Source organism: Protomyctophum bolini (genome assembly GCF_963924005.1).
Source record: "Protomyctophum bolini genome assembly, chromosome: 2".
Taxonomy (NCBI): Eukaryota; Metazoa; Chordata; class Actinopteri; order Myctophiformes; family Myctophidae; genus Protomyctophum; species Protomyctophum bolini.
Window position 1 is genome coordinate 42,510,721 of NC_137863.1, and position 19,021 is coordinate 42,529,741.

The 19,021-nt window shown below is 42.6% G+C and overlaps 1 protein-coding gene across 1 annotated transcript in view; it reads left to right on the forward strand.

Annotated features, from left to right (window-relative positions):
- The first annotated feature begins 1,619 nt into the window (after positions 1-1,619).
- nckap1l (NCK associated protein 1 like) overlaps positions 1,620-19,021 on the forward strand; it is a 44,058-nt gene continuing 26,656 nt past the window's right edge. Inside the window, exons 1-15 of the mRNA XM_080781685.1 lie at positions 1,620-1,761; positions 4,876-4,986; positions 5,467-5,559; positions 6,352-6,408; positions 8,201-8,343; positions 10,147-10,237; positions 10,674-10,811; positions 13,478-13,526; positions 13,809-13,965; positions 14,334-14,390; positions 14,513-14,609; positions 15,048-15,157; positions 16,833-16,965; positions 17,396-17,477; positions 18,117-18,175. Coding sequence (XP_080637811.1) covers positions 1,669-1,761; positions 4,876-4,986; positions 5,467-5,559; positions 6,352-6,408; positions 8,201-8,343; positions 10,147-10,237; positions 10,674-10,811; positions 13,478-13,526; positions 13,809-13,965; positions 14,334-14,390; positions 14,513-14,609; positions 15,048-15,157; positions 16,833-16,965; positions 17,396-17,477; positions 18,117-18,175 — 1,470 coding nt within the window. The 5' untranslated portion in view covers positions 1,620-1,668. The remainder of the gene's footprint in view (positions 1,762-4,875; positions 4,987-5,466; positions 5,560-6,351; positions 6,409-8,200; positions 8,344-10,146; positions 10,238-10,673; positions 10,812-13,477; positions 13,527-13,808; positions 13,966-14,333; positions 14,391-14,512; positions 14,610-15,047; positions 15,158-16,832; positions 16,966-17,395; positions 17,478-18,116; positions 18,176-19,021) is intronic.

Below are 19,021 nucleotides of genomic sequence, written 5' to 3' on the forward strand. Positions count from 1 at the left end.
CATCTACAGCCATTAAAGCTGCAATTTCGGAACGTAACAGTGGAATATCTATATAATGAAACTAATAAACTATAAATATAAACTATACTTATATACTATACTATGCTATACATATGTACTATGAAGTGCTATGACTACATACAATGCAATTCTAGTGCTGTCTACATAACCGGCGGACGTGGTTAATGTATGTTTTCTAATGGAAATCTAAATCTACAAAGTAGCTAGTAACTAAAGTTTTCAAATTGTAGTGGAGAAAAATTAAAATATTTGCCTTTGAGATGTAGTGCCTAGTGGAGTAGAAGTAAAAGTATAGAAATTTGGAAATACTCCAGTAAAGTAATACATACCTCAAACTTGTACTTAATAAGTACATTACTTGAGTAAATGTACTTAGTTACTTTAGACCACGGCAGGTAGGTCACTACTGCCTGAAATAACACTCGACCAAGCAGGGATTACCTTTCGTCTGAGTGAAGTTTTGTCTGGAATGTTCTGTTCGACTCCTGATATAAATGTTACAGATTTCATAATACAGTAGCTGCAGTATAGGCAGCCAGTAGATTTTATTTATTGTAGCCTATTGTACGCTATTCTCTTCCCAACTTGCTACTGTGTGTTTAGTCACAGACTTGTCACTTGGGAGGATTTAAGTGAGCTTGGGATCTTTAGCACAGCACGAGCACCGTCCATAAATCTGTCATTCTAATGTTGTGTGAAATCTGAAATATTCACGCGCTGAGCAGCACTGCCACCGGTTGGTAAAGGATGACATCTAGTGGCCAAAGAGTGTGTAGCGGCTAACAGAATTATTTTGTCTCCCAAAGCTGTTTCTATAAATAAATAACCCTTCTATTCCATCGTGTTGTGAATGAGTCTTGATTGCAAGTCCAATAATATGTGCATTCCAACCTCCTGTGCACAGAAAGCCAATCAAAGCCCATATGCATCAAAACGCTCACACTCTATCGTTGGCAAAATGCTGTGACCTGTGGTGCAACACCTACAATTTGGCAAGCAAAAATGTGTGTCAAAATTATAATATTCTAATATATTCTAGTAGTAAGTGATTTTATGTCAATGTCTCCCTTCCAGTGTCCTTTCAAAGGTAGGTTATTTTCCTTATGGAATATGGATAATGTAACCCGGCGTTCGTAATATCACCCAAATCCGAAAACAGTCACAATTTAATTTCAAACATGCATTGCATACAAAACTCTTGTAGCAATACTGTAGTGCTTCTCAGCCCTTTCTAGATCAGGGCCCACTTGAAAATGTGTTCATGGTCCACCCACCCCAGATGGGTGGACCGTGTGCATTCTCATAGCATGTTTAATAGCTATGTTTACTCTGTTACTATGTTTAAAAAAAAAGAAAATTATATCAATGTTATAAATAAAGTATTTTTGCCAAATATTTGGGGGCCAACTTGCAATATCCTCACAGTGTTTAACATGCAGGAACGAAACTTAACTTCATAAAAACGAACATAGAAACAGACATCCCCAAACTCCACCTCCACCAGCCTCCATGTGACCCAGACAGGGTGGGGCTGTGTGGGTGCCACTTGTTTCTGGGCGTCCAACTTCTCTATTACTATAGTCCCTGGACCAGGAGGCCAGGGTCCGAGAGGAGGGAGAGGTGTTAAACCGTGTGTCCACTGCAGCCATGGCGTACTACCAACACAAACTGGCAGAGAAACTCACCATCCTCAACGACCGAGGCAAAGGGGTGTTGATACGCATGAACTACATAAAGAAGGTGAGGGAGAAAAGAGTGTATGTATGTTTTTTTTCTTTTTACAAAGACAACTGATGCTAGAAAGACACAGGCGAAATAAGGAACTGAATGTGTGTTGACTGTGTCATGTGTCTCCATAGCACACTGTTTTAAAATGAATGCGACCTATTTCACCATAAGAGTGTCGCAAACGCACACACTTACTTCTTACTAACAAATTGCAGATCTACAAGCTCACAATGAGTCACAGCGCTGCCGTTTTGAAATGCTTTAAATATAATAGGTTTTTGGACATGCACGGTTTCCACCTGACGGCAACAATATTCTGGTTAATAAAACATGGATCAGGAGATTTATAAATTATAATAATATTGGTTTAAATGGCTCTGATGATATAAAGACTTAAAGATACCAAAGTACATCGAGTTTACACACGAGTTTGTTCCAACTGTGCTGCACTGTAATGCTGAGGGCAATGCCAGGAAAGTGGCCAACATGACCTGTACTGTACTGTACTGTACAGTACAAGCTCTCCTCCCTGGCCTCTGTGTGTGTGTGTGTGTGTGCGTGCGTATGTGCGTGCTAGGCTGTGCAACAGTGCCACTTGGTGGTCAACAAACGCTAATTTCCATGCTTGGACGGACACGTACACATAGGGACACACATTGCGGTCTATAGGAGCAGTTACTCAAAAACTGTCCTTGAAAAGCTTCAATATGAACCCGCCTCAGAACTGCTGCTGCTTACAAATAATAGAAACACACAGTGTGGCCTGATAGGCTTCAGACATATCCCCTACAGGTCAGCTATGTATAGTGATAGCCCTTTGTGTGACATTATTATGACACAACAGAACTAAAGCATTTAAACGTATTTGTCACGTAATATGTTTAGCATTTAGTTGTTCCGTATTCTTTGTACATTTCCATGTGGTTTGTACAGTATCGCCTTCCCCCTCTCCATCTCAGCTCAGTTCACAACCAAAGAGGAAGTGCATACAGGAAGTCAGCCTGATCAACCGTCAGTCTCTTTCAAAGATCCTTTTTGCTCTGACACAGCTGCTGTAGCACACTCACTGATTGATGGGCATTGGGCAGGACTAGGTTTTCAGCAGTGGTGGAAAAAAGCACTCGAATGTTTTACTTAAATAAAAGTACTGCGAGTAAGTAAATCAGTACTGCAATCTAGAAACACTCTGGTAAAAAGCACAAAAGTATTGGTATCAAATTGTACTTTAGGTACCAAAAAGTAGAAAGTACTCATTATGCAGAATGTCCCATTTCAAGTTTTCAAATATATAAACATCTTTTGGAAATACGCAGATCTACAAGCTCACAATGGGTTATTTTCAAATGGCAAAAATGTGTAACGCATATTTTTAGTAATAGAAATCTACAAAGTAACTAGTGGATTCAACGTACAATATTTGCCTCTGAGGTGTACTGTATAGTGGAGTAAAGTATTGTACAAATACCTCAGACTTGTAGTAAGTACTGTACTTAAGTAAATACTGTACTTAGTTACTTTACACCACTGGTTTTCAGTGAATTTAACAGTGGCATTTGCAATTCATCTTGACTGTCAGTGGAGAGGGTGGAGATTGACATTGACAGGTGAGCTCAATTTATTTATTGTGACATGCCGTCCAATTCAGGAATTTATATGCAGTAAGAGAGATAGATGATGACGACGACAGGAGGGAACAGGATTTAAAAACATGACCTTCACGTTCAAACTGTAGGTGAACATTTGGTGAAAACTGGCCAACGCTAGGCGAGAATAGCCCATCTCCAAGTGAGGTGTTGTGAGCTTGTAGATCTGCTGTTTAGGGAAGAGATTTGGTGTAGACTGCAGGGGTTTTCAACTGATTTTGATCCAGGGACCACCGTCCTGACTAACTATTATATAACTATTATGGGTCCATCATAGACCCACGTGACACAATTAGAGGTAGGGGTTCATGCACCATTCCATGGGTTAAGATTAGGGTTTTCTTCCTTGTTACTCACTAATCACAGCTGGACAAGAAAGAAAGCCTACATAGAGACATTATTTGCCACCATGCCAGTCATGAACCAATACAGTCACCCTGAGACAATAACTCACCACGATCCATAGCAACCACAACACACATCAGATCTTCAATTGGAAATTAACATTAAGAATTGTTGGCTGTTATGTCAAAAGCCCAAAACCTCTAGCTCGAACCAAAAAGGAAATAGAAAATCCACTCATAGGATTATTGAAGTGATCAAGAGCCACATATACTGTTACAACTTGTGTGTTATACAACTCACATACCTCCATACAGTTCATGATGAGCCATTCAGCGGCGTCTCCTCATTCTCCTGGCTGCCATTTTCCTCACTCAGCCAGTTGGATGTTTGGTACTGCCACACAGCATTGTGGTGTAGTGGTAAACCGTGTTGTCCCAGTAGTCAGGGATTTAGGGCATGCTCGTCTAGGGTCCAGCATTCACAGCTTGTCACAGGAGAATGGAAGAAGCTGAGCTTGGGGGGGTCTGGGGTCATCACACCCTGGCTCGTGTATACCTGTGGAGCAGGTTGGGAGAGACACCATAAGCTTTGAGTATACCGTTAGTAAGTAAGATAGATAGAAAGAAAGACCAAAAGCCACATACTGTACACCTGTACACCAGTGGTTTTCCACCCTTTTCATATCAAGGCCCATTATTTATTGGACATTTTTGAGCCATGGACGACCATTTGAAGAAATGTACTGTATAGCCTCACATTTCCATGCTGTATTATTGATGTTGGTACTATAGTATAGGAGAGATGACAGGCAAGCGTTGATCATAACAATTCTTCTACATCCTCTAATTGTGTAGAGTTGTAGACTTCTTGCAAAATTAAGTAATGCAGATGTTTAACAATTTAATTCTTGAGAGAGTAAAAGATCTATAAGGCTCCATTTGATTACCAACTCAATAATGTAGCTGGAGAGTGGAGACCACCTGGAACCCCCTCAAGGACCACTGATTTAAAACCAGTGGTGTAGAGAGGCAAGAAGGAATACCAAACATAGATCTACTGGGGCTACTCCGGTCAAGGAAGTGTTGTCTAAAATATAATGATTCCTTACACTCTTATCTTTTCCTTTTCTTCATCGCAGACATGTACACACCCAAAGCTGCGACCGTCCTTTCTGACAGACAAGTCCCTGGAACCGGCGATCAAATATATCAACAAGAAATTCCCCAATGTCGATTACAGGGGAAACAGTGTAAGTATAGAGACAGAGCCAGCACAAGAGTGCTACTTTTTTGACAACCTGTACAGCAAGTGCTCAATGCTCTCCCATGTTAAAGCTAGTACTGTCCATTCGTTATACGTCCGTTGTCTCCCTCTGCCAGTGGAGAGAGGTAATTGCAATAGCAAAATTGCAATGAGGTAAATCTGAACTACTATATACAATGATGATAGTGGTGTGTGTATACTAAATAGCATTGTCAAATGGTAGGTGGCGGTGCCCTACGCAACACCAGGGTCCGGGCAAGTGGGCATGACCTTTGGGCAAGTAGAACAGGGCCTGTACTTGCCCGATGGCAAGTGCCTCTGAGACCTTATAGTGTCAACCCCTGTAATGTAAAGCATGGCACTGTAGCTGCTTATCATAAAACCATCTGCCAGTTCACAAAAAATGCAAATTTTACATCTTCATTTGCCATTGGAATAATGACTCATTATTTTGGGGTTATTGCAGCAACATCTGACGGGCATCCAGAGACAGAAGGGTGACGTGATGACAGTCACCAGGAGCTACTATCAGTCCTTCCTCGATGTCCTCGAGTTCAGAGTAATGAGCGTACACACTGCATACACATCCACCGCTCTCACACCTCATTTGAGCATGAAGCCAGATTCATACTTAGATTCGTCTCCCTGAAAATAGAAGATGTACAAGCTTGTTACACATAATGTGCTACAGCGAATATAAAGGCTTGTACATCTGCTATTTTCGGTGTGCAACATGATTCACAAAGTACAAGGCCTCTCTCTCTCTCCCTTCATTCATAGACACTCGTTATCTTAGACATCAACTTTCCCCACATGACATTTACATATAGAGTGGTTTATGCTAGTATTGGAAGATAATAAGACTTGCGTATACCACACCTCAACATCAGCTCGGGTTATTGCGTTACACTTTGGGGGCTTTTGCATTTTCCGTCAGATGGGAGTTCAAAATCCTTGACCAAAGACTCACAAGGTCGTTGCGAGATAGAAAAGAAAATAGCGTTTGGGATTTGGGAATCCATTATATGGGGAATAATAGAAATGCTAATAATAGGCCTACTGTTAAAGTGTAAGGAGTCCAAACAAATTTCATTGTCACACGTTTCTGCAAATGCTGGCTGTCAACATTGGCTGCCATGGATGGAGTCTTTTCAACATAACAACATATTTTCAGATGGGGGTCCGGCGGCCAATTACATATAATCTTGGGGCGCCTTGACATGAAATAGTTTGAGCATCACTGACATAGAAACAGGTTTTTCAGAAAAGACATTTTATAGAATCTGTTCTCAGATCATGTACAGTATGTGGCAGACAATGCGTTGGCTTATCTATTGACTTCCTCCTCCAGGACCATGTGTACGAGCTGCTCAACACCATAGACGCCTGCCTGTGCTACTTCGACATCGTAAGTACTATTGTTATTATTATCATCGATCACAATATCCATCTATAAATGCACCAAGTCTCTGTGTGTGTACAGTATACGTACGTGTACAGTACGTACGTCTGTGACCCACGTAACTTGAGAACCGTTCGCCCCACAAAAACTTCAAATTCGACAAGACACAAAACTCTCTGCCCGGAATATGGACCTGATCACCCCTATATATGGAGCTGGCCTGTTCTGACATCACAATAATGTTCTGACATCACAGTGATTGTTCTGACATCACAATGTTATTCTGACTGTCGATTTGATCCAATGAAAGCCAATGAAACTGGTCAGATGACCAATGATATCCAATGAAATCAACAGGAACTGGAGCACACACAGCCCAGGAAAAGTGTGTATAGACTCCATATTTGTGCATGCCATCATTGCGACCCATGTGGCTGGGCTTGGCTGGGAATTGCATGCGTGTGCAATTTCATCAAAATCTAATCTCATTTCATTCAATTTCATCATAATGTGAAGTTGCTACAGCTTCTACAAAACACACTCCCAACACACTCCCAAATATAAACAAACACACTGATGAAGGCTGGATAGCCGAAACGTTTGTTCCCTGTTCAAAATGAATTTTCTTTTGAACTGCAGTCTTGGTGTGTACTGTGTGCGACCCACTAACATTATTTATTTCAAATATAAACAAACAACCATAAAACAACATGCACACGCACGCACACGCACCTGAGAGTGCACAACAGCAGCTATAGTTTCAACTCGTTTCCAAATGACAAATTATGCAGGATTGTAGTACCCCATAGCATGCCATAGAAGCAGACAACATGGACACAATCAATGCAAATCCATTCGGCAAAAAAATGGTTACAACCATGACCTTTGATGTCTTCAATAACGTAGTAATCCATCATCAAGGGTATATGCTGCTCCTCTATAGGTACTGCTGACTTCCTTTCTTTCCAAAAACTTTGCAATAGACGGACATTTAGTTAACATTTAGCCTTCACCCTTCTGGGGTGAAGAAGAACAAATCTGCCCCATTCTTAGAAACAAGCATAATGATGTCAGGCATCAGGCAGGCATGACCAATCAATCTATGCAGGTACAGATGGACAAACTAGGCAGTGATAGTAGCCATGGATCTAAATAGGAAAAGGTTCAAGGTTCGCTAAATTGAATGAAGTGATTGAATGCAGTGATTGCATCCACATTATGTTTACCTGCCTAATTGACATTATGAGATCATCTCAATTATTTTGCATAATCATCAGAATCACGTCCATTCATTAGTTTTAATTAATCTGTTGAAAAATTGTTAACGCATTTAAAAAATAATACCAGAATAGCAACGTGACGTGTTGTAAGCTTGTAGATGGCTATTTCCACTATTTTAAAATAAAATGTGAAATTCATTATTAAAATTATATTCTTATTATAGTAAATTCTTTATTTGTAGGCTATTATTGGTACTGGTCTTTGGTAATTTCTTTGAAGTTTAGTTAATTTTTGTTTTTGTTAATAGTCTTTTTACGTTTTATTTTTAAAAGCTTAAAAAGGCATTCATTTATAGTACCATTTGTTATGTAATGTCAAAAACGCTCCGTTATTTCTACTAATATGGCAATATTAATATAATAATATGTTGGTTGTACAGTGTCTTGAGACAACTTGTTGTGATTTGACACAACTGAAAAAATGTACTACCTGAGATATTTTTTTAAAGTGTTTGTCAGATCAAAACGCCAATAGTGCATCTTCTTCTTACTGTACACTGACTGAATGTTGTTGTCAGACCGTCAACTTTGACTTCACCAAGAGCTACCTGGACCTGATCACCACCTACACCAGTGTGATCATCCTGCTGTCTCGCATCGATGACCGGAGGGCCCTGGTGGGCATGTACAACTGTGCCCACGAGATGACCAGTGGCACCAGGTCAGCAAACCACACATTCTGTTCCAGTGCTACTTCTCACACTTTATAATGTCTCTGAGAAATCAAAAAGAGAAACTCTGCAAGTGTACAAATGTAACCAAGTGGACCCGTGGTGTATACAGTATTTGTACTACATTTAGGGGATAAAAGCAGCTTTATAAAAGTGAGTTTTAAGGAGAGATTTGAAGCGGGGTGTGGACTCTCCCCATGGGCACATATGAGCAGACAGCCGCGGACAGAAGAAGCTGCGTTTTGTTGGCGAAAGGGCCTTTCTGTGTGGAGTTTGCATGTTCTCCCCGTGTCCCCTAGGGTAGGTACCCTCACAAAAAACATGCAGTAATCCTGGTCTCTAAACTGCCTCCCCCTGACCAGCCGGGGGGCCTGATGGATGGGAAAGGAACTGGTTGGAATAACGTGTTCCTTCCACGCGCTACGTCCAACCAGGGAAACTCCCCCCCCTGTCAGGTGTAAAGGAGCAACTTGGACACTCAGGCATGAAGGAAGCATGAGTTCAAGTCCGTTGCTCTCCCCAGGTTGGCGGAGGGTGTGTAGAGCCCAGGATCACATTAGATGATTGACACAGGGGTGAAAAATGGGTTACAAAATCGTGGGATAAAAAATATATCGTCCGCAGAGGTGGAGCTTAATTCCCATCCACCAGCTGTCTAAAAACCAGCTGTGCACACGCCGCACAGCTTCTTCTGTCCGCGGCCCAAAAAACCGTTTCGCGCTTACTAGGTCTGGAAAGGGCTCATATGTGCCCATGGAGTCTGCGAGCTTGATCTCCCGAGGGAGGGCATTCCAGGGAGTCAGGGCTCTGAACACAAAGAAATAAATAAGTAGCTACATCTCATTTTACACGACTCAAAATATACACGGCAAGGAATGGAGTCCCAGGTGACACAAGTCATCTTTTTTTCCCATTGACTGACTATGTCGTATGATGAGGTGTATAGCGCGCCCAAAAACAGCCAATCTATATGCCACAACGTGTTGTGAGCTCGAAGATCAGAAAACAGCTGAATTATACTGTGGAAAAGTATAAATCTGGCTTTAACAATACATTTCCCCCATCATTGAATAAGGGATGATATTTTGATAAAGCACAACTGTCTTTGACAAGCATGTCATTCATCTGTCACAACTTAAGTTACTCCACGTTACATCATCTGCCAATATGGCCCGTGATATTACTCCTGATTCGACACAGCTGTCTTCCCCACATCTAATTGGAGTCCAATTGCGAAATTGTCCTCACATTGCCTCGAGTCCTAGCTGCCACTTCACCCTCCTGTGTATTCATACTGCCCGCTTCAATTTGGCACGCAGTCAATCATATTTAGACAGATGTTTAAAAGAGTTTCACCAAGCGTGTCAGACGTTTTTAAGATTCAATAAAAATGCTGAAAGTCTCCAATAGGCTCTATATGCAGTATGCACAGCAGCCATATTGGAAAGATACTTCCTTCATGCATTATCATGGATCCCGCCACAGTTCTAGGGGAAACCCAGCTGTGTTTGGCCAATAGTCACTGATTGACAGTTCTCGTTTTTGCAACAGCCGGTACGCCTAATACTTTCCTTCCTCAATACCATATTCTGCTGCCTTTCAAACACCTCAAAATCACACGAAACACACCGATACCAAACTCATAACTGCATTCTGATGTTGGGAGTACTCATTTAGATTTCATCATTTTTTTAGGTCCTCCTTAATGACAGTAAAACAGCATGAAGGGTTTGTATTAACATTAATTCTATATTGACAAACACGTATGTATGTACTGTACATGTTGAATCCAGCGATCCATCCTACCCACGGTTAGGCCAGATGTTTGTGGAGTATGAACACCCCTGGAAGAAACTCACAGAGGAGTTTGGCCCTCACACAAGGGTGAGCTCAATTAACAATCTAAACGTCTCTCTGTGTGTGTGTGTGTGTGTGTGTGTCAGCGCAGGCACACCTTAGCGCACAGCCACGGACAGAAGACTGACTGGCTGGCTGGTTGACTGACTGACGCGTCAGCCGCGGGGGGTGGAGCTTCTTTTCCATCCACCAGCTGTCTAAAAAGCCGGACTGACGTCGGGCGTCAACTTCTTCTGTCCGCGGCTGTGCGCTAAGGTGTGCCCCCGGCCTGTGTGTGTGTGCGTGCGTGCGTGCGCCAACACCTTTGCACTCTTTTACTCAAGTGCATGGTGAATTCAGAACTTTTACTTGTCACATTGCGCTGTCGATAATACTTCTACTACGCGAGTGCTTGTGTGGAAGACGTCTGTGTCGAGTCACTGCACTGTCTCCAATGTGTCTCTCCGTGCCCGTGACATGACAGTCGGTGACGGAGGCGCTGCTCTCGCTGCACAAGGTCTACCCGCGCCGGAACCTGCCGCCGGAGAGCTGGCGCAGCGCCCAGCTCCTCAGCCTGTTCAGTACCCCCGCCAACATGCTGGACCCCGCCTGCTGTGACACAGTGAGTAATAGTGACCACTAGTGGCGGAAAGGAACTAAAGCTCTGAGCATGTGCAAAAAGGGGTTTAGCGGCCATAGAGTAATAAAAGATAGAGAGCGGACGGGGAGCGACCCCCCCCCACCCCGTACAGCTTTAACCAGTATAGGCTTGACGGCTTCACCGTTGGCCAGCCTTTCCGAGGGCTTGGGTTTAACGACAGTTAGCCTTTTTTTACGTGCAACTCCCCTCCCCCCTCCTCTCTCTCTCTCTCTCTCTCTCTCTCTCTCATTAGCAGGCAACAGTGCTGCACTGTCTCTCTCTCCGTTTCTGGCACAACAGCAACAGCGCCCCTACTGGTACTAATAGTCATACTCGTGCTCACAGTCACATAGGTGCATGGGTGGGTGGGTTAACGTCACGGACATTGCTGTTCCTTGGAGTGGTCGCACCACTCAATAATAATAATAATCTGAGCAATCAAAAAAAGCAATCTGCCAATAAACCCCTTGGCACGTGGTCAGAGCTGCAGTGCACTGGGCTGGCAATGCAGTTGTGTAATTTTCTGACTCGTTCCACTCGTTCTTGGATGTAATGTGACCCACCCCCCAGCCCCCCCCCCCCCCCCCCCACACACACTTGTTTTTTAAACAAGCATAATTGTTATTTTCCCACAGTATAAATAGCCAGAGAAAAGGAACAGAGATGAGTGTGACTAGACTGAAGCTGCGTTTGAAGTCAGCATTGCCCGTCTTATTTATTTATCTCTATACATCCTGTGCTCTCATGGAGCAACATAATTGACAGCAGCGGGACGACAAACGGCCTCGTTTTCAAGCTTGTAGCGCGCCACCAAGGGGCGCGCTACGAGCTTGTAGGTCTGCTATTTCTGAAAAATTGTTAAAAGGTGGCACAAATCATTGAATATATATTTCAGAGCAAACATTTTTAACTAAAATATTTGCTTCTGGGGGGTCCCTGAAACTACATATTTTGAGATGGGGGTCCGTGGCCCAATAGAGATAATTCTGGGGGTCCTTGAAATGAAAAAGGTTGATCACAACTAAAAAGAAAAAAAAATTGGATTTAGAAGCCGACCTCAGTCCAAAATGGGTAAACCACAACACTCTAGTTGGCGGGTTAGCAGTGATCGGCCAGGCTCATCCAGGCTTCCAGCTATTGTCCTTTCTCTTATAGCACCAACAGGAGGCTCTCTCTAGCTGCCTTGTTGTGTTCTTGGGGGATAGCAGGCACTGAGAGGTCTCTAGGACTGCCTAGGGTCCTCCTACGTCTCACCAGACGATAGTCTGTGCTGTGTGCATGTCCGTTCTGACTTGTCCAACACTTGGCCTTACTCTGGTGTTGTTTGAGCCTTCGTTGCGTCTTAAAACAATTGATCATTAATTGTAATGATAATTATAAATCTCTCAGTGGAACCAGAAAACCACGCCCACTGCTATGCCCTAAACTGGACGATGGGCCTGTCCTTCAATCACTTGAACCAATCTGCAAAAAGTAACGCAAAATACCCACATTCCACAACGGTTAGATACACTGTAGGTGTAGTATAGGGCTACCACCAAGTATCCCAGTCAAAAAGCTAAAATGTCTTCTGTGCAAGATGTTTGTTTGCCTTGAGTCTGACTCACACACACACACACACACACACACACACACACACACACACACACACACACACACACACACACACACACAATCTTTAGCATGATCCAGCTCCTTTCCTTCCAGCTCTAGTCGAGCGTTATCCTCGTTTAACCCATTTTGACCTGAGATCAGATTCTAAAAATGTCTGTTTGAAAATGTTTTCTGAAAAAGCTGTGTCTCCATGTCAGTCATTCTTCGATTTTTCAAAAATAGCAGACCTACAAGCTCGTAGCGCGCCACTCGGTGGCGCGCTACGAGCTTGTAGATCTGCTATTGTTAAATAGCTAAAGCATAACATAATGGGAACACCAAAAAGGGGTTCCCGCCCCCAAAATGGGTTAAACATCTCGTCCACTTGTCTCGTCTCCTCCGCTGCCTTGGACAGCGCTGTCCTGCCTTCCAAAAACACACCCATTACATTGTCTTTGATGTGCAGCACTGTTATGATCCTATGTCTCCCTCCGAGACCATGACTCTGGTTGTCGGCAGAAAATAAATGAATTATTCACAGCTTGAAGAGGTTACTCTTCGTGCCGCGTCACGGTGCCGTCACTGCAAGCTAATTTTAGTCTGATGTGCTATCATGCTGGAGCAGATACGTTGCTCACAGCAAAGTGCAGCAAATGTTAAGGGCGTGACAGGACAGAATATATACTGTAATGTTTTATCGTGGCTATGTGGCTTGATTTGTCACATAAGCCAATAATAATATAATGTAAGGAGTTTTACAGTGCATCTTACTGTAGAATTGCAACATAAAAAAATAAAAAATAAAATAAGTAAGGTTCTATGTAAGGTATAGGTTACCATCGGGGGCCCATGACGTAAATCACCGTCAAGTTCAAGTGCACGGTCATGTGCCCGAGACGGAGATTGATAATCTCCGTCAAATTATTGCTGTGAAAACTGATCGCATCGCTCTACACAGCCTAGAGGCGCTTGTTGACGATGGGCACATTTTATTAATGGATTAAATATAGGCCCGGGCCCTCAAGGTGTTTCAATGTCTCTAATGTCTTCCACAGATAGCCTGTGAATATCTGTCTATGGAGGTGATGGAACGCTGGGTCATCTGTGAGTATCACCATCACTTCACAAGCTAAATCCAGTCTTATAAAGTAACTAAGCAGTACTGTACTTAAGTCAAATGTTGAGGTATTTTTTACGTTATCGGAGTATGTCAAATTTTCTGTACTTTTACTTCGACTCCACTAAGAACCAGTGGTGGAAAAACCTGAGTAAAAGTATCAATACTGCAATATAGAAATATCCTGTTCCAAGTAAAAGACCCGGAATTCAAAATGTACTTGAATAAAAAGTGAATGAATGAATCAATTAATCAATCACTGTGTGCAGTGGGATTCCTGCTGTGTCACAGCAGTCTAAATAGCAACGCTGCGGCCCATGAGCTGTGGAAGATGGGTCTGAGGAGCGGCCTGTACCTCAGCCTCATCCGGGACGAGTCCCTCAACATACACAAGGCCACCGAGGAGGTCTTTGACAACATTAAGGGGTATGTAATGTACAGTAGAGGTCTTTGACAACATTAAGGGGTATGTAATGTATAGTATATAGGTCTTTGACAACATTAAGGGGTATGTAATGTATAGTATATAGGTCTTTGACAACATTAAGGGGTATGTAATGTATAGTATATAGGTCTTTGACAACATTAAGGGGTATGTAATGTATATTACTAAAATAGTCTAAACTAAAACATGAACCTTGGTTGAAAAGAAAACCAACCAACCAAAACTTCAAACAAAACAATTGCAACATTTTCAAAAATGGTGACCTTGTAAATCGCCATATTGTTGCTGCATACCAGCAGTCTGCACTGCAACAACAACGCACTGTGACTCATTTCTCCACGTGCATCAGATATGGAAAGCGAATAGCCGACATCAAGGAATGCAGGGAGCATGCCATAACCAACTGGTGAGTCTGGCAGAACATCCAGGAATCATTATTTTGCGTGAGAAATAATTCCATGTTGCATATTTTTGCCTGGAAATGAACGTCTCTGATCTGAAGCACTACTTCAATCATGCTATCAACAGCGGAGCGACTCACAGAGAGCGGAGGCAGTATCTGAGAGGGGCCTTGACGGAGTTGGCCAATGTCCTGGAGGATGAACCGGGCCTGCTGGGACCCAAGGTGATACAGAGATAGGTCACCCAATTACAATCGATAGAGCAGTTTGACACTTTTAATTTTGACCCGAGATCAGATTCTAAAAATGTCTTCTATACATCCTGACAGTTATCTGAAAAAGCTATGTTTCTGTGTCAGTCGATTTTTCAGAAATAGCAGACCTACAAGCTCTACTAGGTACTGTATAACTTTGACACAATCAGTTCTGAGTAGTACTGCCTTGGCCTATAATGCTATATGGCGAGATGTGAGGTGTTGCGTGAGCTTTTTTTTAGACAATGTGCCAACACTGTACGAAGAAGCAATTCCTTTGCCTCGGTAATAATATGACCATAGATAGTAATCGTTGTAATTGTGAGTGTGTATACTAAAGTCGCGGGACATTTCCCCTTTTGATGTGTGTGCCAACCCCCCCCCCCACCCCCCTCCCTTCCCTCCCAGGCCCTGTTTGTCCTCATGGCTCTGTCATTTTCCCGTGACGAAGTTCTGTGGCTCGCCAGGCACTACGAAAACATCCCCAAGACCAAGACTCCCGAGGACTACGTTGACAAGTAGGTCATAGGTGGGGGAGACGCGTCAGAACATCTGCGGTGGAAAAAGTACCCGTTCTTTTTGTTATTATTAGGTAAAAGTATCAATACTGCAATGTAGATATAATAGGCCGATACAAGTGAAATTTACGGAACTCAAAATGTACTTTAGTATTGGCATCGAAATGTACTTTTAAAGTGCTAAATGTAAAAGTACTCATTATGCACAATGTCTTATTTCAATGTCTTATTTTTAAAAAAACGCGTCGCAGATTCGTGGCACATTGTGAGCTTGCAGATCGGCTATTTTCAAATGGCCGAAATGTATATAGTGCTGAAGTGGTTACTGTATGTTGTGTAATAATAAATCAAAATCTACAAAGTAACTAGTAACTAAAGTTTTCAAATAAATGCAATGGAGTAAAAGTACAATATTTGCCTCTGAGACGTAGCGGAGTAGAAGTAAAAGTACTGGGAAATACTCAAGTAAAGTACAAATACCTCAGAATTGTTCTTATGTACTTGAGTAAATGTTCTTGAGACCCCTGACGGATAGAAATGTAAGCGTTGTGAAGTCATGTGAGGCCGGTTGTTGAACATAATCACATTATTAATCATTTGACCCACTGCTCTGAACGGAATGGAAGGTGTCGTAACACACTATCCCATGGGGTTCACAAACCTTTTAGTTTGAGACCCAAAAGAGACATTTGTTTGAAAATAACAGCTATTTTCACTGTCTTTTTTTAAAAGTATGTATTTAAGACGACATAAATACAATGGGCGCCCCTGCCCATTGTATTTATATCGGCCACATGACGCCTTTTGTGGTTGTTTAGTGCCCAAAACAAACATTAAAGTCCATAGACTAGTCATTGGTCCGACAAATGACAACCCACCTCATCTCCTAACCTAACCATAACCGTCTGAATTACATGCGGTCCCCAAACTAAGTGCTTTAACCCATTTTGGGGCGGGAACCCCTTTTGGTGTTTTAAAAATTATGTTATAATTTAGCTATCGAAAAATAGCAGATCTACAAGCTCATAGCGCGCCGAGCTTGTAGGTCTGCTATTATTTTTTTTAATCGCGAAAATATTTATTTCAGAAAACTGGAGGATTTAGAAGATTATTTTTTTTATTTCTAGGTCAAAAAAATACACATGTTCTCGATTATCCGATTAATTGAAATAGTAATCGATATAATAATCGACCAGAAGATAACCAATAACATCTAACAATGTGATCCAGTATAATAAGCCAAATACACAACCAAGGCCTTATTGTATACGTCAGCATTGTACAATGTATGTAAAAACTGGAAGAGGATCGGTGAGAGTCGATGATGTTGACTATACGCAGTGGCGTGCACAGACATTTTGGTGCTTTAGCTATTGAAAAATAGCAGATCTACAAGCGCGCTACGAGCTTGTAGGTCTGCTATTTTTTATCGAAGAACCACTGACATAGAAACAAAGCTTTAGATTGTGGGGGCCTAAATAATATAGTAGAAGCGTTTTTTATCAAGATTTGATCAATGTCACCATGGTCCACGGTCTCCACACACTACAAATTAAGAAAAAAAAGAAAACGATTTTTATTTTTTTTGAGCACATTGCCAAAAGGGCAGGGGGTGCTCTAGCACCCCCCTAGTGTCTATCTGTGTACGCCACTGACTATACGTGTCATTTTGCAGTCATCTGGCGGAGCTGCTGTTCCACATGGTGAAGCTGAGTGCTCTGATGACCAAGCACCGCCACGTGTTGCAGCGCTACCACGTCCAGTACCTGGCCCAGTTCGATGCCCTGGTGCTCAATGACACCATACAGGTACAGAGCACATTGTGTGTGTGTGTGTGTGTGTGTGTGTGTGTGTGTGTGCGCGTGTGTGCATGTGCGCGCATGCATTTCATCTGTCTTTCTCGGGTAAAGATTTAAACTCATTCTGACCTGAGATCAGATTCTAAAAATGTCTTGTACATCCTGACAGTTTTCTGAAAAAGCTATGTTTCTATGTCAGTCGTTCTTCGATTTTTTTCTAAAATAGAAGACCTACCGTACAAGCTCTTAGCGCGCCACTCGGTGGCGCGCTATGAGCTTGTAGATCTGCTATTTTTAAATAGCTAAAGCATAACGTAATGCTATAACACCAAAAGGGGTTCCCGCCCAAAATGTATTTTAATTAGATACAGCTGGAACAATGGCAAACAGTTTGTTTTATTGGGATTCTTTTTAATTGAATCTTTTTCCCTTTTTGAAGAACATGCACGTGTGCCCGGAAGAAGAGTCCATCCTGACTAGTTCATTTGTCTCGACCATGTCTGCTCTCTCGATCAAGCAAGGTAAAAACGACCACTAAGACGCACCAAACTCAGTGTGTACACAGTGCGTATACAGTACGCAAATATTGGGTCTGTAGTGTACAGTAGGTCCAAAAAACGGCTTGTGATTGGTTGTCAGAGAGGTAAGGGAGCGCTCTGCTGTGTTCATTTTGACCGCAAGTGGTTATATGGGCCCCTAACAATAATCCAACCCGACTCTAACACTCAACCTCAGTCTTAACCAGCCACGTAATTCCACTAACCTCATATCATTTTTTTAAACCAGCCAAGTAATTGATTTTAGCTAAATAATGAAGAAGTCTGTGGTTGTTGGGTAAAATAGTGGCGGCAGCAAGATTCGAACTCAGGGAGTATGTGGGTTGAGAGTTGAATGACCAGCCCAGCACGCTATAGCGAGGTATACCTGCCAGAATGAGTTTTCTGTCTGTCTTAGAACATGAGAAAGCCCCACCCGCAAGGGCGGCCCAAAAATACTACTAGTATAGTAGCCGGCGGTGTATATAACAAGCGCTCCCCAAGAACTCGTCTACTAGTACACCCATTGTTGTCTTTTCTGCCACACAGGCAAAATACAGTACAGTACAACAACATGTTGAAAATGAGTTGCAATGCAGTCTGCCTTTACATTTCTCACCACAGTTGAAAGAAAGGAGGAGTTTGACTTCACTGCACTTAGACTGGACTGGCTGAGATTACAGGTACAGTACAACGTGTCACTAAATAGTCAGCGATGTTCATTTTCTTTTAAATTGTCACCACTCACTCACTTAATTGTTTAGAACAGGAAAACAGAGAAACGTGGGCATACAGTAAGCCGACAGGAAATTGGGGGAGAGAGATGGGGAGTGACACGCGGCAAAGGTCCTCGGGGATTCGAACCCGCGACACACTGTCAGGCTAGATTAGCAGCCTATAGGACAGGTGACCGAAACCACCAGGCCAAATGGCATTATTATTATTATTAAGAGTGTAACTATATGCCTTTTGTATGGTCCATTTGGTTCCATTCGTACACTATAGTCTTGCGTATATTAGCCAGACAACCATTCCACAATCTGCGAATGCTATATAGACGGAAGCGTTTGAAAATTTGCGAGAGGAAACGGTCTGGCCACGCGAGACTATTTTGTACGCCGACTTGAGTTGTTTTTCACAGTGGCAGTTTGTCACCTTGTCGTACACCAGGCTTACAGTTTGTCACCTTGTCGTACACCAGGCTTACAGTTTGTCACCTTGTCGACGTACAACAGGCTTACAGTTTGTCACCTTGTCGTACACCAGGCTTACAGTTTGTCACCTTGTCGTACACACCAGGCTTACAGTTTGCCACCTTGTCGTACACCAGGCTTACAGTTTGTCACCTTGTCGTACACCAGGCTTACAGTTTGTCACCTTGTCGTACACCAGGCTTACAGTTTGTCACCTTGCCGTACACCAGGCTTACAGTTTGTCACCTTGTCGTACACCAGGCTTACAGTTTGTCACCTTGTCGTACAGCAGGCTTACAGTTTGTCACCTTGTCGTACACCAGGCTTACAGTTTGT